The sequence below is a fragment of the Pelodiscus sinensis genome, chromosome 4, assembly GCF_052426305.1.
Source record: "Pelodiscus sinensis isolate ZL-2025 chromosome 4, ASM5242630v1, whole genome shotgun sequence".
Lineage (NCBI taxonomy): Eukaryota > Metazoa > Chordata > Testudines > Trionychidae > Pelodiscus > Pelodiscus sinensis.
Window position 1 is genome coordinate 124,655,206 of NC_143055.1, and position 19,473 is coordinate 124,674,678.

Sequence of the window (19,473 nt, forward strand, 5' to 3'; positions counted from 1 at the left end):
CTGAGATGGACACACACTTCTAAAATATTACACCCCCCCTCTAGATAGATAGATAGATAGATATACACACACACTCTAGCATATCAAGTCCTTCTTTTTTATATGCTTGTGTGTATGTATCTAGCTATATTTTAGAAAAGTCTGTCTTTCCATGAGTCTGTTCAAGAACACCTCTTAAACGGTAAGAGCTAGGACCACCAAATTTGGTATGCAGCTTCCTCTTATCCTAACTTAAAGTAAGGTCAGTGTTTGGTTGTGTCAAAAAATGGGAATTGTGAGAAATGGGACTTCTTTACCATAAGATGGAAAGGGAGGGGGCACAGAGAGTGGCCACTGGGGGCAGCGAGCGCAGGGGAGAGCTACTATATAGAGTGACCGCACCACCAAGAGTAGCCAGCAGGGTCTTGCCATCTTGCCTGCCACCAGACTGAGTAAGTAGCCCACCTGCCCCAATCCCTTCTCCCTCCACCCCCAGCCCTTGGTCACAGCACTGGGGGGGGGGCTGTCAGCCGGGAGGATGGTGGGTGGAAAGAGAAGGCCCCTGTCAGCTGGGGGGTTGGGAGGAGACAGAAGGCCCCTGCTGGCTGGGTGGGGGGGAGAGAAAGCCCTGCCAGATGGGACCCCTCACCCTGAACCCCTCTTAGTTCCCCACTTTGACCCCTGCCCCTGTCACATCCTCCAAGGCCCCTGATGCCTGCACACCTACAGCCCCTAGGCAACACTGGGTAAGTCTTCTAGTGTGTGAGTATTATAATTTCCCTACCTCTTTGATTTCCACACCATATACTTGATGAAGTTGTTTTGACCCACAAAAGCTTATGTCCAAATAAATCTGTTAGAATTTAAGGTGCCACAGGACTCCTAATTGCTTAATTATTACAGTTTTTAGAAACACAAACCTGACTGAGGTATACACAGTAAGAATAGGCTGAACTAATCTTTGTTTCCCCAAAATGTTTCCCATTATTTCCTCCCTTGCATCACTAAGGCTATGTCTACGCTACAGAGTTTTTTCCAAAAAAACTTTCACTTAAGTCCACGCTACAGTCGTGTTCTTTTGGAGAAAAAAAAAAATGAAAACAGAGGGGTTTTTCTGACATTGCTAAGCCTCTTTCTATGAGGAAGAAGCCTTTTTCCGAAAGAGCTCTTTTGGAAAAAGGCATGTGTGGATGGGGAAGAGGGAGTTCTTTCAAAAGAACAGGAAAAAGCACAGGTGCCCTGGTGGCCCCTCTGTCCATAGTAATCACAGCTTAAATGAGAGATAGTGTCTATTCAGTGCAGACACTAACTTTCAAGAAAGGAGATCATTTTTTCTATGCACTTTGGTAGTGTGGATGCTGTCTTTCAGAAGAAGTTTTTCCAGAAGATCTCTTCCAGAAAAGCTTCTTCTGAAAGAAGCCTGCAGTCTAGACATAGCCAAACTCTCAAATGCAACCCTATTACATTTGACTGTTTCATAGGATTAGAGAAGTTTAGAGATGAAAAAGCCCTATTATGATAGTCCATTCCCCTAGCAATGTAGAGTGCTTCTCTGATACTCTTTCAGTTTTATCTATTGGATTCTAGCTCACAGTTCTAACTTAGCATGTTTATCTGTCTTGCCAGGATGTGGACAACAGTGTTGTAAATAGACTGTATCTGTCCTTTGTTCTTTATGACCTATTGAAAGAGACCAACATATGGAATGTTTCAGAAAAATTTAACATGTCTCGAGGATATGTTCAAAATCTCCTGAACTCTGCTGCCTCATTTTCCTCCTGTGTGCTGCACTTTTGTGAGGTAAAAGAAGTCAGTCTAACAGTCTAGCATGGCATTGGTGGACATTTTTGGTTTTACATAATATAAAAATGTATCCTCAAAGTCTGAGATATAGGGTGATTTTCTTCTGTAGAATTTTAGAACTTAACTACTGAGCATTAAAATCATGCCATCGTTATCCAACAATGTACATTTACTTTTTAGAAATGAAGTTAGATATAAAAATATTTGCTGTAACAATTAGTTCTTATATTGAGGGCAAGTTTTTATACACTTATGCTCTGAATAAACAGCAAGTCTAGCACGTGTATTTGCAGCTTTGCTACAAAAGTGTCATTATGCACATTGACAAAGGCTTTCCCTTTTTCCCACACAAAATCAGGCCGTTTCATTGCCTGGTGGCTTCTTGGAAACAAGGCTGCATTGGCAGTTCCAACTACTACTTTGGCCTTACAAATTCAGAAAGTCCAAAATGACTTCCAAAGAACATGTTCTCCCTAAAATATTTCCACACCCTTCTGAAGAGCCTAGGTTTGGGATGACTAGCTGAGGAATGCTGGATTGAACTCTTGGAACTGACCAGAAGGATTACTAAAAATGGTATAAACCCTCTTCCAACAGCTACACATATGCTGCCTTGACAATGCTCCAACCAGAATACTAGCCCAGAGTACAGGAATTCAACTAGAATTGTAAAGTTACTTTGCAGACTTTAACATCCTCTGTTTTTACAGGAGATGGAGGAATTTTGGGTTTATAAAGCCCTGCTGACAGAACTTACAAAGCGACTGACCTATTGTGTTAAGGCAGAACTCATCCCTCTTATGGAGGTGGCAGGGGTTTTAGAGGTTAGTAAACCTAATTTGGGAGTTCATATATCTCTAAGCTTTATTCCTAAATTCAACCAGGATTTTCTCAAATGTTTAAGGAAGAAGCCAAAAAAAATTGTATTAAGAATCTAGCATGTTGCTAAAACCTTGTTAAATCTTTTTGCATTTCAGAATCTACAGTGAAAATAAAATTATGCTGTTAAATGTAGAGGGCCATCTTTGTGCTTCAATGGCTTTCATAGTTAATCTGTTCATAAATAAAAAGTGTTGACCAATATATGCTGGCTACATAAATACCCCATTAAGCACAAATAATGTAGTGATTATATGGCCTAAAATGACCTGTGCCTTTACTATACTACTTTTCACTATGCTTGAATTTGCTGAAGTAAGCTTGGGCTTAAGTAGATAGGGAAACTGTCAGGCTCAAGTGTACCCTAGTACAGATTTATAAATGTCTTCATGCCCTCAGTACCTGGAATCCACGTGTCCAGAATAAAGATGGGTTTCCATAGACTGCTATTGCGTTGAACCTTTTTCCTGCATTACATTATTATTTGCTTATGGCAACAAATCTGACTGATACTAGTTATTTGAATATGTTTAACAAACCAAAGTGTGAGCAAACATTGACTTTACGAATTGTCAGCAAACCAATTCCCAGTAAGCAGTAAAAGCAGCGTTCCCTCTAATTTTTTCCATCACTGAGTGAAATACATTTTCTTAGGTGTTGTAGTGGAGAGGTGATGTATGACATATCGCCATCATATTGGTGCACATAATACAATTAATGAGGCAGGGGTGGGGTCAAGAGTTTCTAAGTGTGGGAGAGGGTGCTCAGGCCTGGGTCAGGATTGTGGTGCAGGAATGTGAGGGCTCTGGCTGGGGGTGCAGTTTCTAGGGTGGTCTGGGTTTGGAGTCTCAGGGCTGGTACAGATGTTTGGGGTGCAAGGGCTCTGGCTGGGGGGGGAGGCAATGGGGTAGGATTGGCATGAAGGGTTTGAGATGTAGGGGGTACAGGCTCTGGGCTGGGGATATGGGCTTTGGGATGAAGCAGGGGGGCTCCAGGTTTAGGAAGGGGCTTAGGGATGTGGTTGGAGTGTAGGAGGGTGGTACAGACACAGGACTGGGGGATGGGTTTTAGGAGTGGAGGTACAGGCTCTAGGTTGGGTATTAGAATGCAGGAGGGTATAAGCTCTGGGCTAGAGATGGGGTCAAGAATGAGGACTTTGGGGTGCAGAAGGATGCTCAGAGCTAGGAGGATTCTCAGGGTGGGGCACGGGATTGGTACTAAGGCTTACTTGGGTAGCTCCCTCTGGGGCTGGTAGGGAAGTGGCTCCTCTTTGCCAGCCACAGCAGTTCTTCTCTGCTGGCCCTTCAGGTCTCTTCCCCACTGCAGTCCTGAGCCCCTGCACAGGGCTTAATAGCTCTTGTGTGGGGCTTAATGGTAAACTGCACTATGTAGCTAAGGGGGAACTGTGACTACAAGCTCATATTTTGCATTCAGATTGCTTTTTCCTTCTGGCTGCTACAACAGCAACAATGAAGATGTCACACAGTACACTGGTTACCAATTCTGGTGATGCTCAAGCTAAAACTGAATCCTGGGTTTTCTTTTGTAGTACCGGTAGCTCTGCAAGGTTAACAGGAGTAAAAAATGGCATTAAAAGGAGTTAAGAGTTAAAAGTAATTTAATTTATCACTGTAGTCAAGAGATTAGCTTCCTACATGAAGCAGACATCTTGAATTGGAAGGTGCTACTTTTTTAGTGACTTTTCTGATTATGCTCACAGTTTAGGGGGAAAATCATATGGGTCTCTGACTTGATATTTGAACAGGTTCCTTCAGGTTAATCTTTTTTGGTAAATACTGCCTTGAGTGCTATCTAATATGCATTCTCTGGCTTCATTTCAAAGTTAAATGATTCTGCAATTAGATCATACTGTGGACAAATGCTCCTACTGTCATCTTGTTCAGCAGTAGTAGTGCTTAGCGCTCAGAAAGGGAACTGGCTATAGCCTCATCAGTTTCCCTCTGCTGACCAATCCTTTCTCCATGTCAAGGTTTCTGAACTTGATACAAAGGGGAAACTGAGTCTGTTTACCACTTCAGTTGTTCTTTAAATGAAGTAGAGTGGAATTGTATAGTTCTGTCAAAGTTTTGTTTTACAGTTATCAGGGTAAAATATGACTGCTGCTGCTCTATGGGCTACTGCCCAAGACGTGTCCTTTGGAAGATGTTGAATGTACGGTGTGGTCAGCAATGCAGGCCTGACTCCCATGGAATTGGGTGACTGAAACACTATTAAAATCCATGTTACAAATAAGGCCCTGAGGGAGAAACATTGTCTGTACTTCTTCTCCAAAATCATATTGTCAAAAGAATGAAATAACATAGTTCCTGTAGGACTGAATTCACTATCCTGCGGACACCCTGAACCATCCAAATAAACTATAATTATCAAGTACATAACGTAACTGGACAATGCAGTCTTTCCTATATGGGATGATAGGTACAGGCAGCTACAAAACTATTCTATGATGTCCGTGCCCTATAATTGTATGGTTAAACATTTCTAGTCCAGGACTACTCTAGTGGACATTTTAAAGTCTCTAGACCTTTTAAGGCTTGTTTCTTTATTAAAAAGGAAAATGTAAGCAGATAGGACTGAATAGAAGAATATTAATGGAACTAAGCAAGAGAAGAAAAAAAATCTGGAAGGTAGTTCAAGTTCAGTGAAGCCTGGGGATAGCATTTGTGCATTCAAGTTCAGCTTTTTATTTAGCTCAAGCTGCAGAACAATCTTTATTTACCTTGTTTTATATAAAAAACACAATATCCGTGGTCGTCATTATGCTGTGTAAGACCTAGCGCAACTAATTTTGCAACAAAGATCTATCTCATAAGTGCCATTTTTGGCTTCTTTGTTTTTTTCCATTATAACAGGCATTTTATTAAGGTTCATACTAAGAAAAGAAAACCAAACAATAATAAAAAGAATGATCCTATTTCTTAAATACTATAGCTCTTCCTTATATGAGAATCCATAGTCACAGCTTTGCGCCCAATCCAAAAACAATAGGGCTGTTGATTAAAAAAATTAATTGTCATTTAAAAAATTAATCATGATTAAACGTGCTGTCAAATGGTAGAATAACAATTGAAATTTATTATATATTTTGGATGTTTTTCTACATTTTCAAATACATTGTTTTCTATTACAATGCAAAGTGTACAGTGGCCACTTCAGATTTTTATTAGTTATTTGCACTGTAAAAAAGTCTTTTTCAGTTCACCTCATGCAAATACTATAGTACAATCTCTTGATTGTGAAAGAGTAACTTACGAATGTAAAGGGTTTTGTTACAGAACTGCATTCAAAAACAAAATACAATGTAAAACTTAAGAGCCTAGAAGTTCACTTGGTTCTACTCCTTGCTCAGCTGAGAGAGGAAGTTGGGTTACAGTTATGGGAGGTAACTGCTGCCTGCTTCTTATTTACAGTGTCACCAGAACCTGAGAACAGGCATTCACATTTCACTTTTGTAGCTAGCGTTGGAAAGTATTTGTGCCAGATATGCTAAACATTTATATGCCCCTTCATGCTTCAGCCTCTACTCCATAGGACATGCTCCTAGGGGTGTTAAATATCGGTTAATTGAATAGTCGAGTAACCTCAAGATTCTTATCAGGTAGCCCCCTGCCACTCCTTGCTGCTGCTTCTATATCGGAGGCAATAGCACAGGGTGCCAGGTGGGAGCTGGTCTGCGATGGAGCCAGTTTAAAAACCAGCTCCCTTTGCAGACTAGCTGCCTGTCTCACTGTGCTCCTACTTCTGATGGAGGCAACAGCTCCTGTCTAGGGTGGGTCTGAGCTCCTGGAGCTGGTGCAAGCCAGAACTGAGCTGGGCTGCCTAACCACCCAGCTACTAATACATTTTAAATGCAGAGCCACAGCAGGGGAAGGTCTTAGACCAGTTGCAAGCCAGGACTGAGCCAGATTGCTGGCCAGCCTACTAAAAAATGTACTGGCAAGTAAAGGGGGCGGGAATGCATGTAGTCTATAGCATTAAGCTATAAGCTTTTGCTTATTGGTTAATCAACTGCACTATTACATCCCTACATGCTCCCATGCTAATGCTCATTTTAAAAAAAAGCATCAATTAAATTTGTGACTGAACTCTTTAGAGGAGAATTGTCTCTCCTGGTCTGTTTTACCTGCATGCTGCCATATATTTCATGTTATAGCAGTTGCTGATAATGACCCAGCACGTGTTGGTTTTAAAAATACTTTCACTGCAGATGACAAAATATGAAGAAGGTACCAGTGTGAGATTTCTAAAAATAGCTACAGTACTGGATCTAGAATTTAAGAATCTCAAGCACCTTCCAAAATCTGATAAGAACGAGGTGTGGAGCATGCTTTCAGAAGTCTTCAGAGCAACACTCTGATGTGGAAACTAAAGAACCTAAACCCACCAGAAAAGAAAATAAACCTTCTGTTGGTGGCATCTGACTTGGATAATGAAAATGAACGTATGTCAGTCCTCTCTGCCTTCTCTCGTTATCTAGCATAGCCTGTCAATGGTGGTTGAAGCATGAAGCGGCATGCAGATCTTTAGGGCATCTGGACATAAATACCTTGCAACAATGCCAGGTGAATGCCTGCTCTTGCTTTCAGGTGACATTGTAAACAAGAAGTGGGTGTATTATCTCCCGCAAATAGTAACTAGACTTGTTTGTCTGAGCCAGTGTTTGCCAATCGGCGCTCTGCGAAAGTAAGGGTTCTGAGAGATCTGGCACGCTCCTGTCCCCTCTTCGAGACAGAGCTTTTTTGCGTCTGGACTCTTTTTGCTCACCGAAAAGTGGCAGTGGGTCCTTTTTTGTTTGTTTGTTTGTTTGTTTGAATTGTGAACAATCCTAGGGGTTCCATGGCCAAATAAAATTGGGAAACACTGGTCTGAGCGATTGGCTGAACAAGAAGTAGAACTGAGTGGGTATGTGGACTACTGCTGGGGCTGGCCCTCCCTGGCTTCTGGAGCCAAGAATGGGGCTGGGTCTGGAGCTCCCTTGGCTGCTGCCACATCCAGAGCTCCCTGTTTATAGCCAGAGCTCCCCAGCCAGGCTAGAGCTCCCTGGCCATGAAGGCCAAAACTCCCCACCATGCCACCCACCTCGCCCCCTGAAAACATTCAAATATTTAAGTTAACGGTATTCTATTAATGTTTAACAGTGTGATTTGATCATGCAATTAATCGTGATTAACTTTGTAATTGCTTGTCAGTCCTAAAAAGTTAAACAAGGGTGGTATTACTCAGATGTTGGAAGAAAAACAAAATATGATCTATAAAATTAAAATACTTTTTCTGTTCTAAGCTTATTATCGGAGACTGTACGGCTATTGAGCATTCTCATTTCATGGCAGTGGCAGTCCTCACAGGATCAACACTTAGAGACAGATTTTAAAGCACTCAGCTGTTTCCATTTAGGCTCTTAAATGAAGTGGCCAGATATTTCAAATGTGCTTAGCTTTCATAGAGGACAATGAATGCTAAGAGATAACAATAAGAGGAAAGAGGTCTATACAAATCCATTTCTTGAGAGGAAATGATGTGGAAAAGACAGAAAGGTTACTAAGAGCTGAATAAGGATGTAGAGAAGAAATAATGGCTTTTTCAGGAGCAAATTTAATTTAGTAAACTTTTGTAACAGTAAGTGGACTTCATTTATGTACAGTATCACTCTGCTGCTCTTTGAAGTAATCAGATTAGCTAAGAGATGAATGAATTGAGAGGTGAGATCAGAGGTTTGGACTTTTTATTTACTAATCTACTTTCTAAAACTGCCTTGTTTTTGACTTGCAGTCTCGAGCAAAACAGCTGTATGATTCAGGATATAAAACTCTAGCACATCTAGCTAATGCGAATCCAGAAACATTGGTCAAGATGATCGAGCATTTGTCACGACGTCAAGCTAGACAAATTGTTTCATCTGCAAAGGTGAGCAGAACTTGACTACTTGAGCCATGAAATGCATATTGGCAAAGATGGAACTGTGAGTGAAAACTTTGACATAGAAAAAGGGTTGGCCAGCAGAGGGAAACTGATTAGGCTACAAGAGTGGAGAGATACTTAGTGTCTGTATCTTTCCCCAGAAGATTGATGAAGTAATTTGTGACTAGCTAGGATCAACATGCAAAATTTACTAGTGGAAATTTTCCACTTAAATCTCCCATGTATGGGGGGGGGGGGGTTGTTTATGTTTTTATATATATATATATATATATATATATGGAAACTAAGTGCGGAGTTCCTTTGGAAAATCTGGCTCTTAATTTTTGAGCCTCTGAGGACTGTAATAAATCCCTAATCGAACTCTGTTTCCCCAGTGGGGTTTCCTTCATGTTGCTATAAAAGAAATGAAGGAGTCCTTGGATGACCCCTGTGCCTCAACGGTGTCTAAGTGCTATCAAGTGCAAAGTATTATTTCCATCCAATGATCTCAAAGGATTGTACAAGATGAGAGAGAAGGAGTATTCCCACCTAACTAGTAGAGAAACTGAGGCAAAGAAGTTGATTAACATGTCTAAGGCCATGTAGGGAATCAGTGACCCGGCTCCTAGTTCCATGCAGTAATTACAGTTGCACGTTCACCACTGTGAGGCAGTTTAGTGCCTCGGAATTTAACATCTGGAAACTGTAGCACTGATCATGGTAGGAGAAGATAGAATCATAGAATACTAGGACCGAATGGGACCTCAAGAGATCGAGTCCAGTCCCCTGCCCTCATGGCAGGACCCAGTATTGTCTAGACCATCCTTGATAGACATTTATCTAACCTACTCTTAAATATCTCCCGAGATGGAGATTCCACAATCTCCCTGGGCAATTTATTCCAGTGTTTAACCAACCTGACAGTTAAGAACTTTTTCCTAATGTCCAACCTAAACCTCCCTTGTTGCAATTTAAGTCCATTGCTTCTTGTTCTATGCTCAGAGGCCAGGAAGATCAATTTTTCTCCCTCCTTCTTGGGACACCCTTTTCGATACCGGAAAGCTGATGATATGTCCCCTCTCGATCTTCTCTTTTCCAAACTAAACAAGCCCAATTCTTTCAGTCTTCCTTCATAGGTCATGTTCTCTAGAATTTTAATCATTCTTGTTGCTCTTCTCTGGACCTTCTCCAATTTCTCCACCTTTCTTGAAATGTGGTGCCCAGAACTGGACACAGTACTCCAACTGAGGCCTAATCAGCGCAGAGTAGAACAGAAGAATGACCTTCTTGTATCTTGCTCACAACATACCTGTTAATGCATCCCAGAATCATGTTTGCTTTTTTTGCAACAGCATCACACTGTTGACTCATATTTAGCTTGGGGTCCACTATAACCCCTAGATTCCTTTCTGCAGTACCCCTTCCCAGACAGTCGCTTCCCATTCTGTATGTGTGAAAGTGATTGTCCCTTCCTAAGTGGAGCACTTTGCATTTGTCCTTATTAAACTTCATTCTGTTTACCTCAGACCATTTGTCCAGATCATTTTGAATTATGACCCTGTCTTCCAAAGCAGTTGCAATCCCTCCCAGCTTGGTATCATCTGGAAACTTAATAAGCATACTCTCTATGCCAATATCTAATTTGTTTTTGAAGATATTGAATAGAACCAGTCCCAAAACAGACCCCTGCAGAGCCCCGCTTGTTATACCTTTCCAGCAAGATTGAGAACTGTTAATAACTACTCCCTGACAACGGTTATCCAGCCAGTTATGCACCCAGCTTATAGTAGCCCCATCTAAGTTACAGTTCTTAATTATAAATTATATCCTGCCCACTTCTCCAGCCCCCTAACAAATTGCCAGCTTACTATAGAATGTTTAAAAAAATGCACAAGTTATAGAACTAACAATGTGTACTTAACTTTAGTTTTGTGGTCATATTACTTTTAGTCATACTGTCTCCCTATCCTTTTCTTTACTTTGTATATCATCTGTTTAGATTAGAACATATGCTCCTTAGGGTAAAGACTTTGGCTTCGAATGTGTCTGTAAAGCATGGTGAATGCTAAACAGATAAATAATCGAAGAGCAGAGATCATAATAAATATGACCAATCTCGGAACAAAAATTACAAGCAGAATTTGCTTTTTCTTCCTGTTCACAGCATTTTCCTAACCAACTCTCAGCTCATACACTTGTTTGTGTGGTAGCATCAACAATGTCAGAATAACTAGAAGTAGTTCAACTTTTGTAACCAAGTCAGCAGAGGCAGTTCATTTACTAAGCCTGGTGAAACAGCAGCACTTTATAATATGAAGGAAAATCTTATAATTCATATAAATTAGGGTTGGCGTACTTAGTTTTAGTACCAGTTTAACAAAGTGCTGCTTATATAAGTTTGGCTTTCATCTGACATTTCTAAGCTATATCTATGCCAGGGACTTTAAATACAGCACCAAGAAACAAAAGTAATATACCACTTCTGAAATCTGAAGAATAAAATAAATGTGGTGCTACAAAACATTCATGAAACGCTGTGATCTTCTACAGTATGTTTAAGGTTTTAATAACAGGCATACAACTGTTCCTTAATGCAAGGAATCCATCTGCTTTGTTTATTTCTGTGATCAACTTGTCAACATTAACTTTCTGAGTGTTTTTACAATTTAAAAAGTTTTCCCATTGTTGAAAGTGCTTTTAACAAAACCACTAAAAATTTGTGAGATTGTAATGTTTAAATGGCATACATTTTCCTATTTATATAGCTGAGTTAATAGAACAAGAAGAAATTCTGCTCATTTCTTAGAACGGTCAATACAAATTGTAATCAGTACATATTATGACACATTTTCTAATCCTCTAGATTTGACACATTAAGTTTAAACTGAAGTAGGATGGAATTGATAAATTAAATGTGAAAATCCTCCTAGTGGCTTGCAAGTCTTAAAACAAGATTATAGTAATTTTGTTCCTAATAACCTAACTTCTTAGCTTGTGTTTGAATGATTAAGTGTGATGTAGGGCAGCGGTTCCCAACCACTGGGCTGCAGTGGCTCTGGGGGCTGGGGCTGGGGTACACTGCCCAGCACCTCCCTTCCTCTGCAGCTTTTGGGAGAGACATGTCCTGTCCTGCCTCTCAGCCAACCAGAGTCGGGCAGGGGTGGGTTCTTGTCCCGGACACGGAAAAGCGCCTTGCTGCGTGGCGGAGGGCTGTGCGGAGCCCGGCACAGCAGCCTTAGAGCAGCCACAGCCCGGGCAGCAGTGCTCAGCTGACAGCTGGGAGGCAGCACAGGGCTAGCTGAGTGAGATGGGGCAGGCAGTGGTGGCTCCAGGGCTAGTGTTGGGGGATTAGGAGGTGAGGGGATCTAAGAGACGGGGGCTGGCATTCTGGGAGTGAAACTAACACTGGTGGGCTCTGAGGGCAGGGCCTAGTACTAGGTAACTCTTAAGAGGTAGGGGGCTGACACTGGGGGCTCCTGGGGCAACCTGAGTCGGGGGGATGACACTGGGAGTTCTGGAAACAGGAGGTTGGCACTGGGGGGGTGGGTCTGGTGGTGGGAGGCTCTATGGGGCAGTGGCTGGCACTAAGGCATTTGGGATGGGGACTGGCACTAGGCGGCTCTGAGGCAGGGGGCTGGCACTGGGGAGGTTGGGTGCAGGAGACTTTTGTGTCAGTGGCTGGTGTTGAGGGATAGTGAAGGGCTGGGGGTCTCTAGGGGTTAGGAGCTGGCACTGGGAGGCTAAGGAGGCTGGCGTGTACCCCAAAGCCACCGCAAACAGACCACTTCAGCTGCAGCAGCTGGCTGCCCTGTGGTGACTGCCGGAGCTGAAGCCAGCTGTTCGCAATGGCTCTGGGGGCCAGAGCTTTTGGCAGACCAGTAATATTTTATTTTCATATTTGCGTATTCATTATTTGCATAACAAATATGCAAATAAAATGTTACCAGTCCCCCACCAAAAGTTTGTGAATGGGTTTGCCCGTCTGTGGTACAGAAAAGGTTGGGAATCACTGATGCAGGGAATGTTGGGGTTTCATCTTACCACTGAACTGAATAAATGCACTATTGAATAAATGCATTGTCCTTTGTGTGTGCTCTGTCTCCTCATAATTTGTGGGTGCAGATGCTGCTAAGTGAAAAAGCTGAGGCTCTACAAGAAGAAGTTGAAGAACTGTTGAAGGTGCCTAAAGATCCATCTGAGGACATCATCCTAATAACTTTGCCATAAAAAACATGATGCAGTGGAATTCTCAGCTCTTAAAATTATTTTAATGCTTTTTAATGTACATATGTGTAACTAAAAGCTCCTGTTCTCATAATAAATATTCAGAACATCTTTTTTGTATCCCTAATTTTTTTGTACATTTTGAAATCAGAATAGTCTTATAACTCTGTCATTTGTATGATCCGATCATTGAATCTCTTCACTGACTGATGAGGAGGAATCAAAAAATGGCACTACAAATACAGTTCTATAAATGCAGGAGGTGGCTTTATCCAATTGCATTGAATAGTAGATACAATGTTAGTTGACTATTCAGTGCGCAGACTTTCATCTCTAGAACTAAGGGTTAGACTTCAATTTGGAAACAAGTGAAGATTAATTTATTCCCATTATTAGTCCCCTTGGAGATACTTACCTGCATTACCAAAACAGTGAGGTAGTTTAGTCTATATTAAGTCTGTTTTCAAGTAGGAGCTACTAGAACATGATTTGGAAACTGTGTGAGAAGTCCTGTACAGTACTTGTCTAAAGATTAACTAATCTAAGCACCTCTTCTACCTAACTGTCATGAGGTCAGTGCCATAGTCACATTGTCTATGCTGACATATGGGTTTCCTTGGTTTAGAGACTTTTCTAGTTGTTTCTGTAACTTCTCCCTAACATCTGTTTATTGCTAAATGAAAATCGCATTCCCTACTTTCAAGTAGGAATAAGAGATCCTCCGGAAAAGGGCTTTATTCCGGAGGATCGTGCCAGTCTGGATGCTCTTTTCCGGCTTTTCCCCAAGCCGGAAAAAATGCGGCGGCCATGTTTATTTAAATCCCGCAGGGGATATTTAAATCCACCGCGGATTTCCCTATTCCAAAGTTAGAAATTAGCAAGCCTCTTCCGAAGAAGGGGCCAGTCTAGACGTAGCCCAAGTGTTGCTAGACATTTCACTACCTAGCAGACTGCCCTTTTTGGGATGCAGAAAGACACATTGCTAAGTTAAATTTAAAAATAATAAATATGTAGTCTTCCCAGCCTTTGCCAAACTGCTCAACTAATATTTACCATGACATAAGTATTCCCAGTTGTCTCTTACGTCCACTGTAGAAATCCCCAGTGCTTTCTATTGTTAGAGACTACTTAAAATGGTTCTTGCTTGCTGTGGATTCTCTAAAGTAGGGTGGAGTCAGATGCCACCATGGGTGTGGTGTTCTGACATTTGTTCTGCTCCCTTCCATGTTGATAATCGTTCGGCTGAGTGCATACGTGTACTGTCTCCGAATGCTGTGCAGGGTCTGCGCATGTAACCACCACCTCAGACTTCTGAGATCCCCCAATATCCACAAATCAGACAAGGTGCGAAGGCACTGGAACCAGGTTTATTGTCAAACGACGCATGGCCTCTAGCATCCTGGGCATCTAGACCAGAAGTCAACAGTTTACACTACATACGTACACCTTGTCAATGGACTCAGCTCAGTTAACAGCCAGGAGTTTCTGCTATACCCTTGGCTGGACTAAGACAGCCCCTCTGAGATACACTTTTATACCCACATACAAACTTCTTACGTTTCAAGGTACCACACTTAAATGTATTAGGTTGACACCCCCTGACGTACCTAGATACCACCCATTACCTTGTACGTAGTGATGTTTTGATCAAACCACCATACATCATGCTGTCATCCCAACTCTGCGCTGAACCTGGGTTGGTATGTCCCTATTACCTATGGGGAATGTACTGGTACCAAGCTGTTTCTGCAGCGAGATGTTCTGTTACCATCCTCCTGGAATGTGTACGTGCATGGCCTGTGCCCAGTACCTCCTAGGTATGTGTGTTTCTGCAATATCAGCAACCCTGTTCTTGCCGAATTTCTGTGAACAGGATCTGCCTTTTGCTCACAACTTAACTTTGCTTTGTTAGCAAAGCATTGACTGTTGTTTAGGCCTCACATCAGGCCTCCATTGTCAGGGCCTGTTCTTACTACATAGGGCTAATATGAATAGTTTCCAATAAAGAATTAATTTGCTTGGAGTTTTTATTTATGATGTTGATAAATTAGAAATGTGAAGAGCAGTGTGAGGGAGGAATCACAAAGAACAATAAACACAATCTTTATAGGGGTCCTTTTTAGTTATGTCTTAAGTCTTTGTCAGGACTGGTAGATCTAAGGTAATAGGATTGTTTGGCTCTCCAGTTTTGTTCAAATCTCAAGGAAAAAGGGCTGTATGGGACTGTTTGGATTCTAATAACACTCACAAGGACTGTGAGCAAGCTAATAGAACACTGTTTGGGATTCAGCATTGGTACCTCAGTACTACATTACGGTAATTAACGTTATAGTAAAACCTATGTAAGTAAGCTATGTGAAATACTGATTTATGGTAATCTCAGGGTCTATTAACATTGTAATGTACTGCTATTTTGTATTGACTGTAAACTCTTAATTAATGTCATTTGATATGATCTTCCCTTCACTGATGAAACTAAACAGGAAAACGGGCCTTTTAATGCCCGTTGGTATTGGGTCATTTACTCCCTTTGGCGCATACTGCATTGTTAGTTTTGTGGTGTACAAAGTAGTGTGATAGTGCTGTTACCATAGAAATGGGATTTAGTCATGATGATACACGTAGAGATTATGTGAAGTGTTCTCCAAAAGGCTACAAAACTTGGTCCTCCTCAAAAGACAGAGTGAAGAGTTATATGTATTTGAAACAGCAGCTGAATTTAATTCCTCAAATCGCAGTCTGGGGAGAAATTAGGTTGGTATTTGTCATTTCTGCTGCTGGGCAGTGCCAGATGGAGGATCAATGCACAAGCATTCTCTGATGTGACCTTTGCCCTGCTGTCTTTAGAATTGATGTGTTTGATATGTCATGTGCTGAAATGAACAGTACATTAGTCAACTTGTACTTTATTGTCTCTGACTAAAATAAGCTAGTCAATTCAAGGTATCACACTGGGTGTTTATTGCCCATTGCTGATAAATTGCCTGTTATGGTACGTGTAGAGGGTTGGCTTGCCCCACTTTGGCCAGAAGAGGATAAAGCGGGCTAGAAGGAACCTGCACAGAGACCTGGCAAATCAAGGAGAGGCTTGTAAGAAGACAATTGGAGGACAGCTTGCTAGGGCAGCCCTGGTTAAAAGGACCTGCTCAGCAAAGAGGTGGGCAGTTGGGTCCTAAGCAGTCAGTGTGCAGGACTGGTTCCCAGAGAAGCACATTAGAGAGAGCAGTGCTGGTCTGGCTCAGAGAAGCTAGAGAGAGAGAGACACTCCATCCTGTGACCTGCCAGGCTGCAGACCTTGATATAAGGGCCAGGAGGATGCAAGGGCCATAGGGAAAGTGGCTAAGGAAACAGGAGACAGAAGAGGGAGAGAGGACAGGACAAAGCTGCTGCCAGAGGGTCCCTTAGCTGGGACCCCGAGCAGTGGATGGGCCTAGGTCTCCCCTTCCTCCTTGTACTGGACTTAATCACATTGAAGAGTAACCTTTATAGATTGTGGCTTGCCCCGGAGGTGAAGGGCTTGATTGAAGCTGCAGTTGGCCACAGTGGCAGGTGCAAGGCTGAGGACTGCTGATACCCCCAGAAGGGGGGCAAAAAACCAGCATGGTGGAGGCCAGAGGGCAGTGTCCTGAAGAGGCCACTGTGATCCTGTGAGTCACGCGGGTCCAGAACAGAGCGTGGAGCGACAATGGATGAGACACCAGCCAGAAGGGGGTGCCCTGCTGAGGACAGAGCTAATTCCCAGTGTGACTAGCAGGAGCACAATGGGGGTGAGTCTAGATCCCGTTACAGTATGTCTTACTGTCAAAAAGCTCACCCCAAGATGGCTTTGTACATTTTTGAGGGAGTAAAGGATTTTTCTTGCATTAAAAGGAACTGGGCAGGTCTTACGTCTATTTGACCATGACAAAAGGGATTCAGCATGTTCCTAGAGCTTTAGCAGGGGTCTAGAGTCAGGATTCACAGCTTCTTTGGTTAGATCAGTTTTAAAGATGGACCAAATACACAAGCTACTTCTAAAGGGGAGTCCAGGCTTAAATTGCTGTTTTGATCACAGCCACTATGTGAGAGAAATGTGTTGGTTCTGAGAAGGCAATTCCAGAGCATGCACACACTCCTATTTTAATATTTTACCCTTTAAGAGTAGCCTCCATTTTGGGTTACACTTGTAATAATAAGCCACTTACTTTAGTTAAATGTGTTGCCCTTTGTTGGTAGAAAGTGATCATTTAGTTTCTGTTGTACTTCTGATGTTTCAGTGTATTGAGCTGTGTAATGGCCCTAAATGATATAAAATTGCCAGTTGTATATTCCTTGGAGAGTATTTACATTCCACTGAATGGCAACCAAGTCATATCCTTTGGCAGCATGACAAACCCAATGTTCCTGCACAACAATGAAATGTTTCCTTTTTTTATCTTATTTTTACTCTTGCATTTCCCTGTGTTGCCAGTTCCACTCATTTGTCATAATGAGTAGCTGAATTATTTTTAAAATCTCAAGTGACCTTTATTTTTAATTTGAAACTTTTAGAAGTAGCTGTTCTTCAATCCTATGGCTTCTGATGACTTTTCTGCAGCTTCTCTTTATGAAGCCCTGTGTGAAACACTGGAACTCAAAAAAGGTGTGTCCTGGAGCACCTTATATACGATAGATAGATAGATAGATATAGATATAATATGACCAAACCCACTTCCTCAGATGCGTGGAGGAAAAAGAGGGGGAACCTCCAAATTTATAACAGAAAAAGGAGGGGGAGGGGAGAAACCCTGTCAGTAGTATTGCCAGTGCTAATGAGGCTAATTAAGTGGGCTGTAAGTGTGTCACATTCAACACCCAAATGACATCAAGTATAACAGCCCATCCAGAGCATATCTTTGCTCAAGCTATGAGCGATAGTGTCTGATTTGCATATGAGGGACAGTTCCGCAGTCTCTCTCTCTCTCTAGCTGGTTCTTGAAATTCTTTTGTAGGAGACTGGCTACTTTTAAATCCATTAATGAGTGCCCAGATAGGTTAAAATGTGCTCCTGCGGCCTTTTGTGTATTACCATTTCTGATCTCCAACTTGTGTCCATTTAATCTTTTTCATAGAGACTGTCCAGTTTGGCCAATCTACATGGCAGGGAGGCATTGCTGGCCCTTAATGACATATATCACATTAGAAGATGTGCTGTTGCATGAGCCTCTGATGTTGTGGCTTATGTGGTTAGGTTGAAGTGATGGTGCGGCGTGTATAGATGTATGGACAGAGTTGGTAATGGTGTTTGTTGCAGGGGTAGGCTCCTGGATGAGTATGTCTGAGGTATGATGTGTGGTTGCTGGAAAGAATTTGCTTCAGATTAGGGGTTGTCTGTAGGCAAGGACTGGCCAGTCTCCCAAGGCCTGTGAAAGTGAGGGATCATTTTCCAGGATAGGTTGTAGATTGTTGTTGATGCACTGGTGGGGGGGAGGTTTAAGTTGGGGACTGTTAGATGATCACTAGTGATGTTCTATTGTTTTCCTTTTTGGGCTTCTGTGGAAGAAGCAGATGGCCAGGTACTCATCTGGCTCTGTCAGTTGTTTTTTCACTTCCCCGGATAGGTATTTAAATTTAAGAATGCTTGATAGAGAGCCTGTAGGTGTTTGTCTCTGTGAGATTGGAGCAATTCCAGTTGTATCTTAAGGCCTGGCTGTACACAATTGATCATGTGATGTGTCCTGGATGGAAGCTACAGACGTCTTACTACATGCCTCTAGCTTCTATCCAAGACACGTCACACAATCAATTGTTTACAACCAGGCCAATCAAATCGTAGTTCTTGGACTGGGCCAGAGCCTCCAATTCTTCCTGTTTGTTGCCCAGGCTTCTCGCATTGGTGTACAAACACCTTAGATAACCAGTTGATTGCCCTACCCTCTGCATTTGAATCAGGGGTCCACCTTTGTTGCTCGTTCCTCTTTGCATTTCTTCCCGGTATCCAACTTCCCCACTCCCCTCAGTGTTCCATTAGAGTAGTGAGCTTGGTATAATTGTCGAAGTTGTGGTTTGACGATAGGGCTGGCATAGTTAGCTAAACAGACATGATGTGATGATGAGGAATAAAGCTTCCTGCTGAAGAGATCCATGTGTTTACTCTCATTATCCTCAATGATATTTTTATATTGTGGAAGTTTGGATTTTTGTTGAGCGGCATCGACCAAAGAGTTGGGTTGTGGGTGAGAAAATAAAAAGTTAGCTCCCTTAGGAGGGACAAAATACTTTTTATCCGCACGTTTGTTAGTTGGAGGCACTGATGGTGGGATCTGCCAGATCTCATCCGCAGCCTCCATAATGGCCTTGTCTATTGGGAATGCAGTCTTTGCACACTGGGAGGGCTGAAGATTTTTAAGAAGGCGGTGTTGTTTCTCTTGCACCTCAGTCAGTTGTATCTCCTGACTAGCATCTTTTAAACAGATCTTGAAACTGTTTCAGGTCATCTGGAGGAGATTGATTGCCCGGGATAACTGCTTCGTCAGGGGAGTTGTCAGTCAGGAAAATATCCGGTTGCTGCTCTTCCTTTTCAGGTAATTGTCCTGCCTCAGGTTTCGATTGCTGAGCCATAGAAAGAAAGGTGGAAGGTGTGCCTGCAACCCCCTGCCTCTGAGTTGTCTGGGGAGAGATTGTGGGTCCACATGTGGATGGATGACCGAG

General features: G+C 42.3%; 1 protein-coding gene across 4 annotated transcripts in view; it reads left to right on the top strand.

Moving 5' to 3' along the window:
• HELQ (helicase, POLQ like) overlaps positions 1-12,915 on the top strand; it is a 40,788-nt gene extending 27,873 nt beyond the window's left edge. For 3 of the 4 annotated variants that reach the window (XM_075929508.2, XM_006110887.5, XM_006110888.5), the window contains exons 15-18: positions 1,606-1,779; positions 2,493-2,606; positions 8,452-8,586; positions 12,703-12,915. In XM_075929508.2, the coding sequence (XP_075785623.2) occupies positions 1,606-1,779; positions 2,493-2,606; positions 8,452-8,586; positions 12,703-12,807 (528 nt within the window). In that variant the 3' untranslated portion in view covers positions 12,808-12,915. Of the gene's footprint in view, positions 1-1,605; positions 1,780-2,492; positions 2,607-8,451; positions 8,587-12,702 lie in introns of those variants that run through there. The other variant, XR_012903987.2, reaches the window with a different exon arrangement.
• Positions 12,916-19,473: the final 6,558 nt, after the last annotated feature.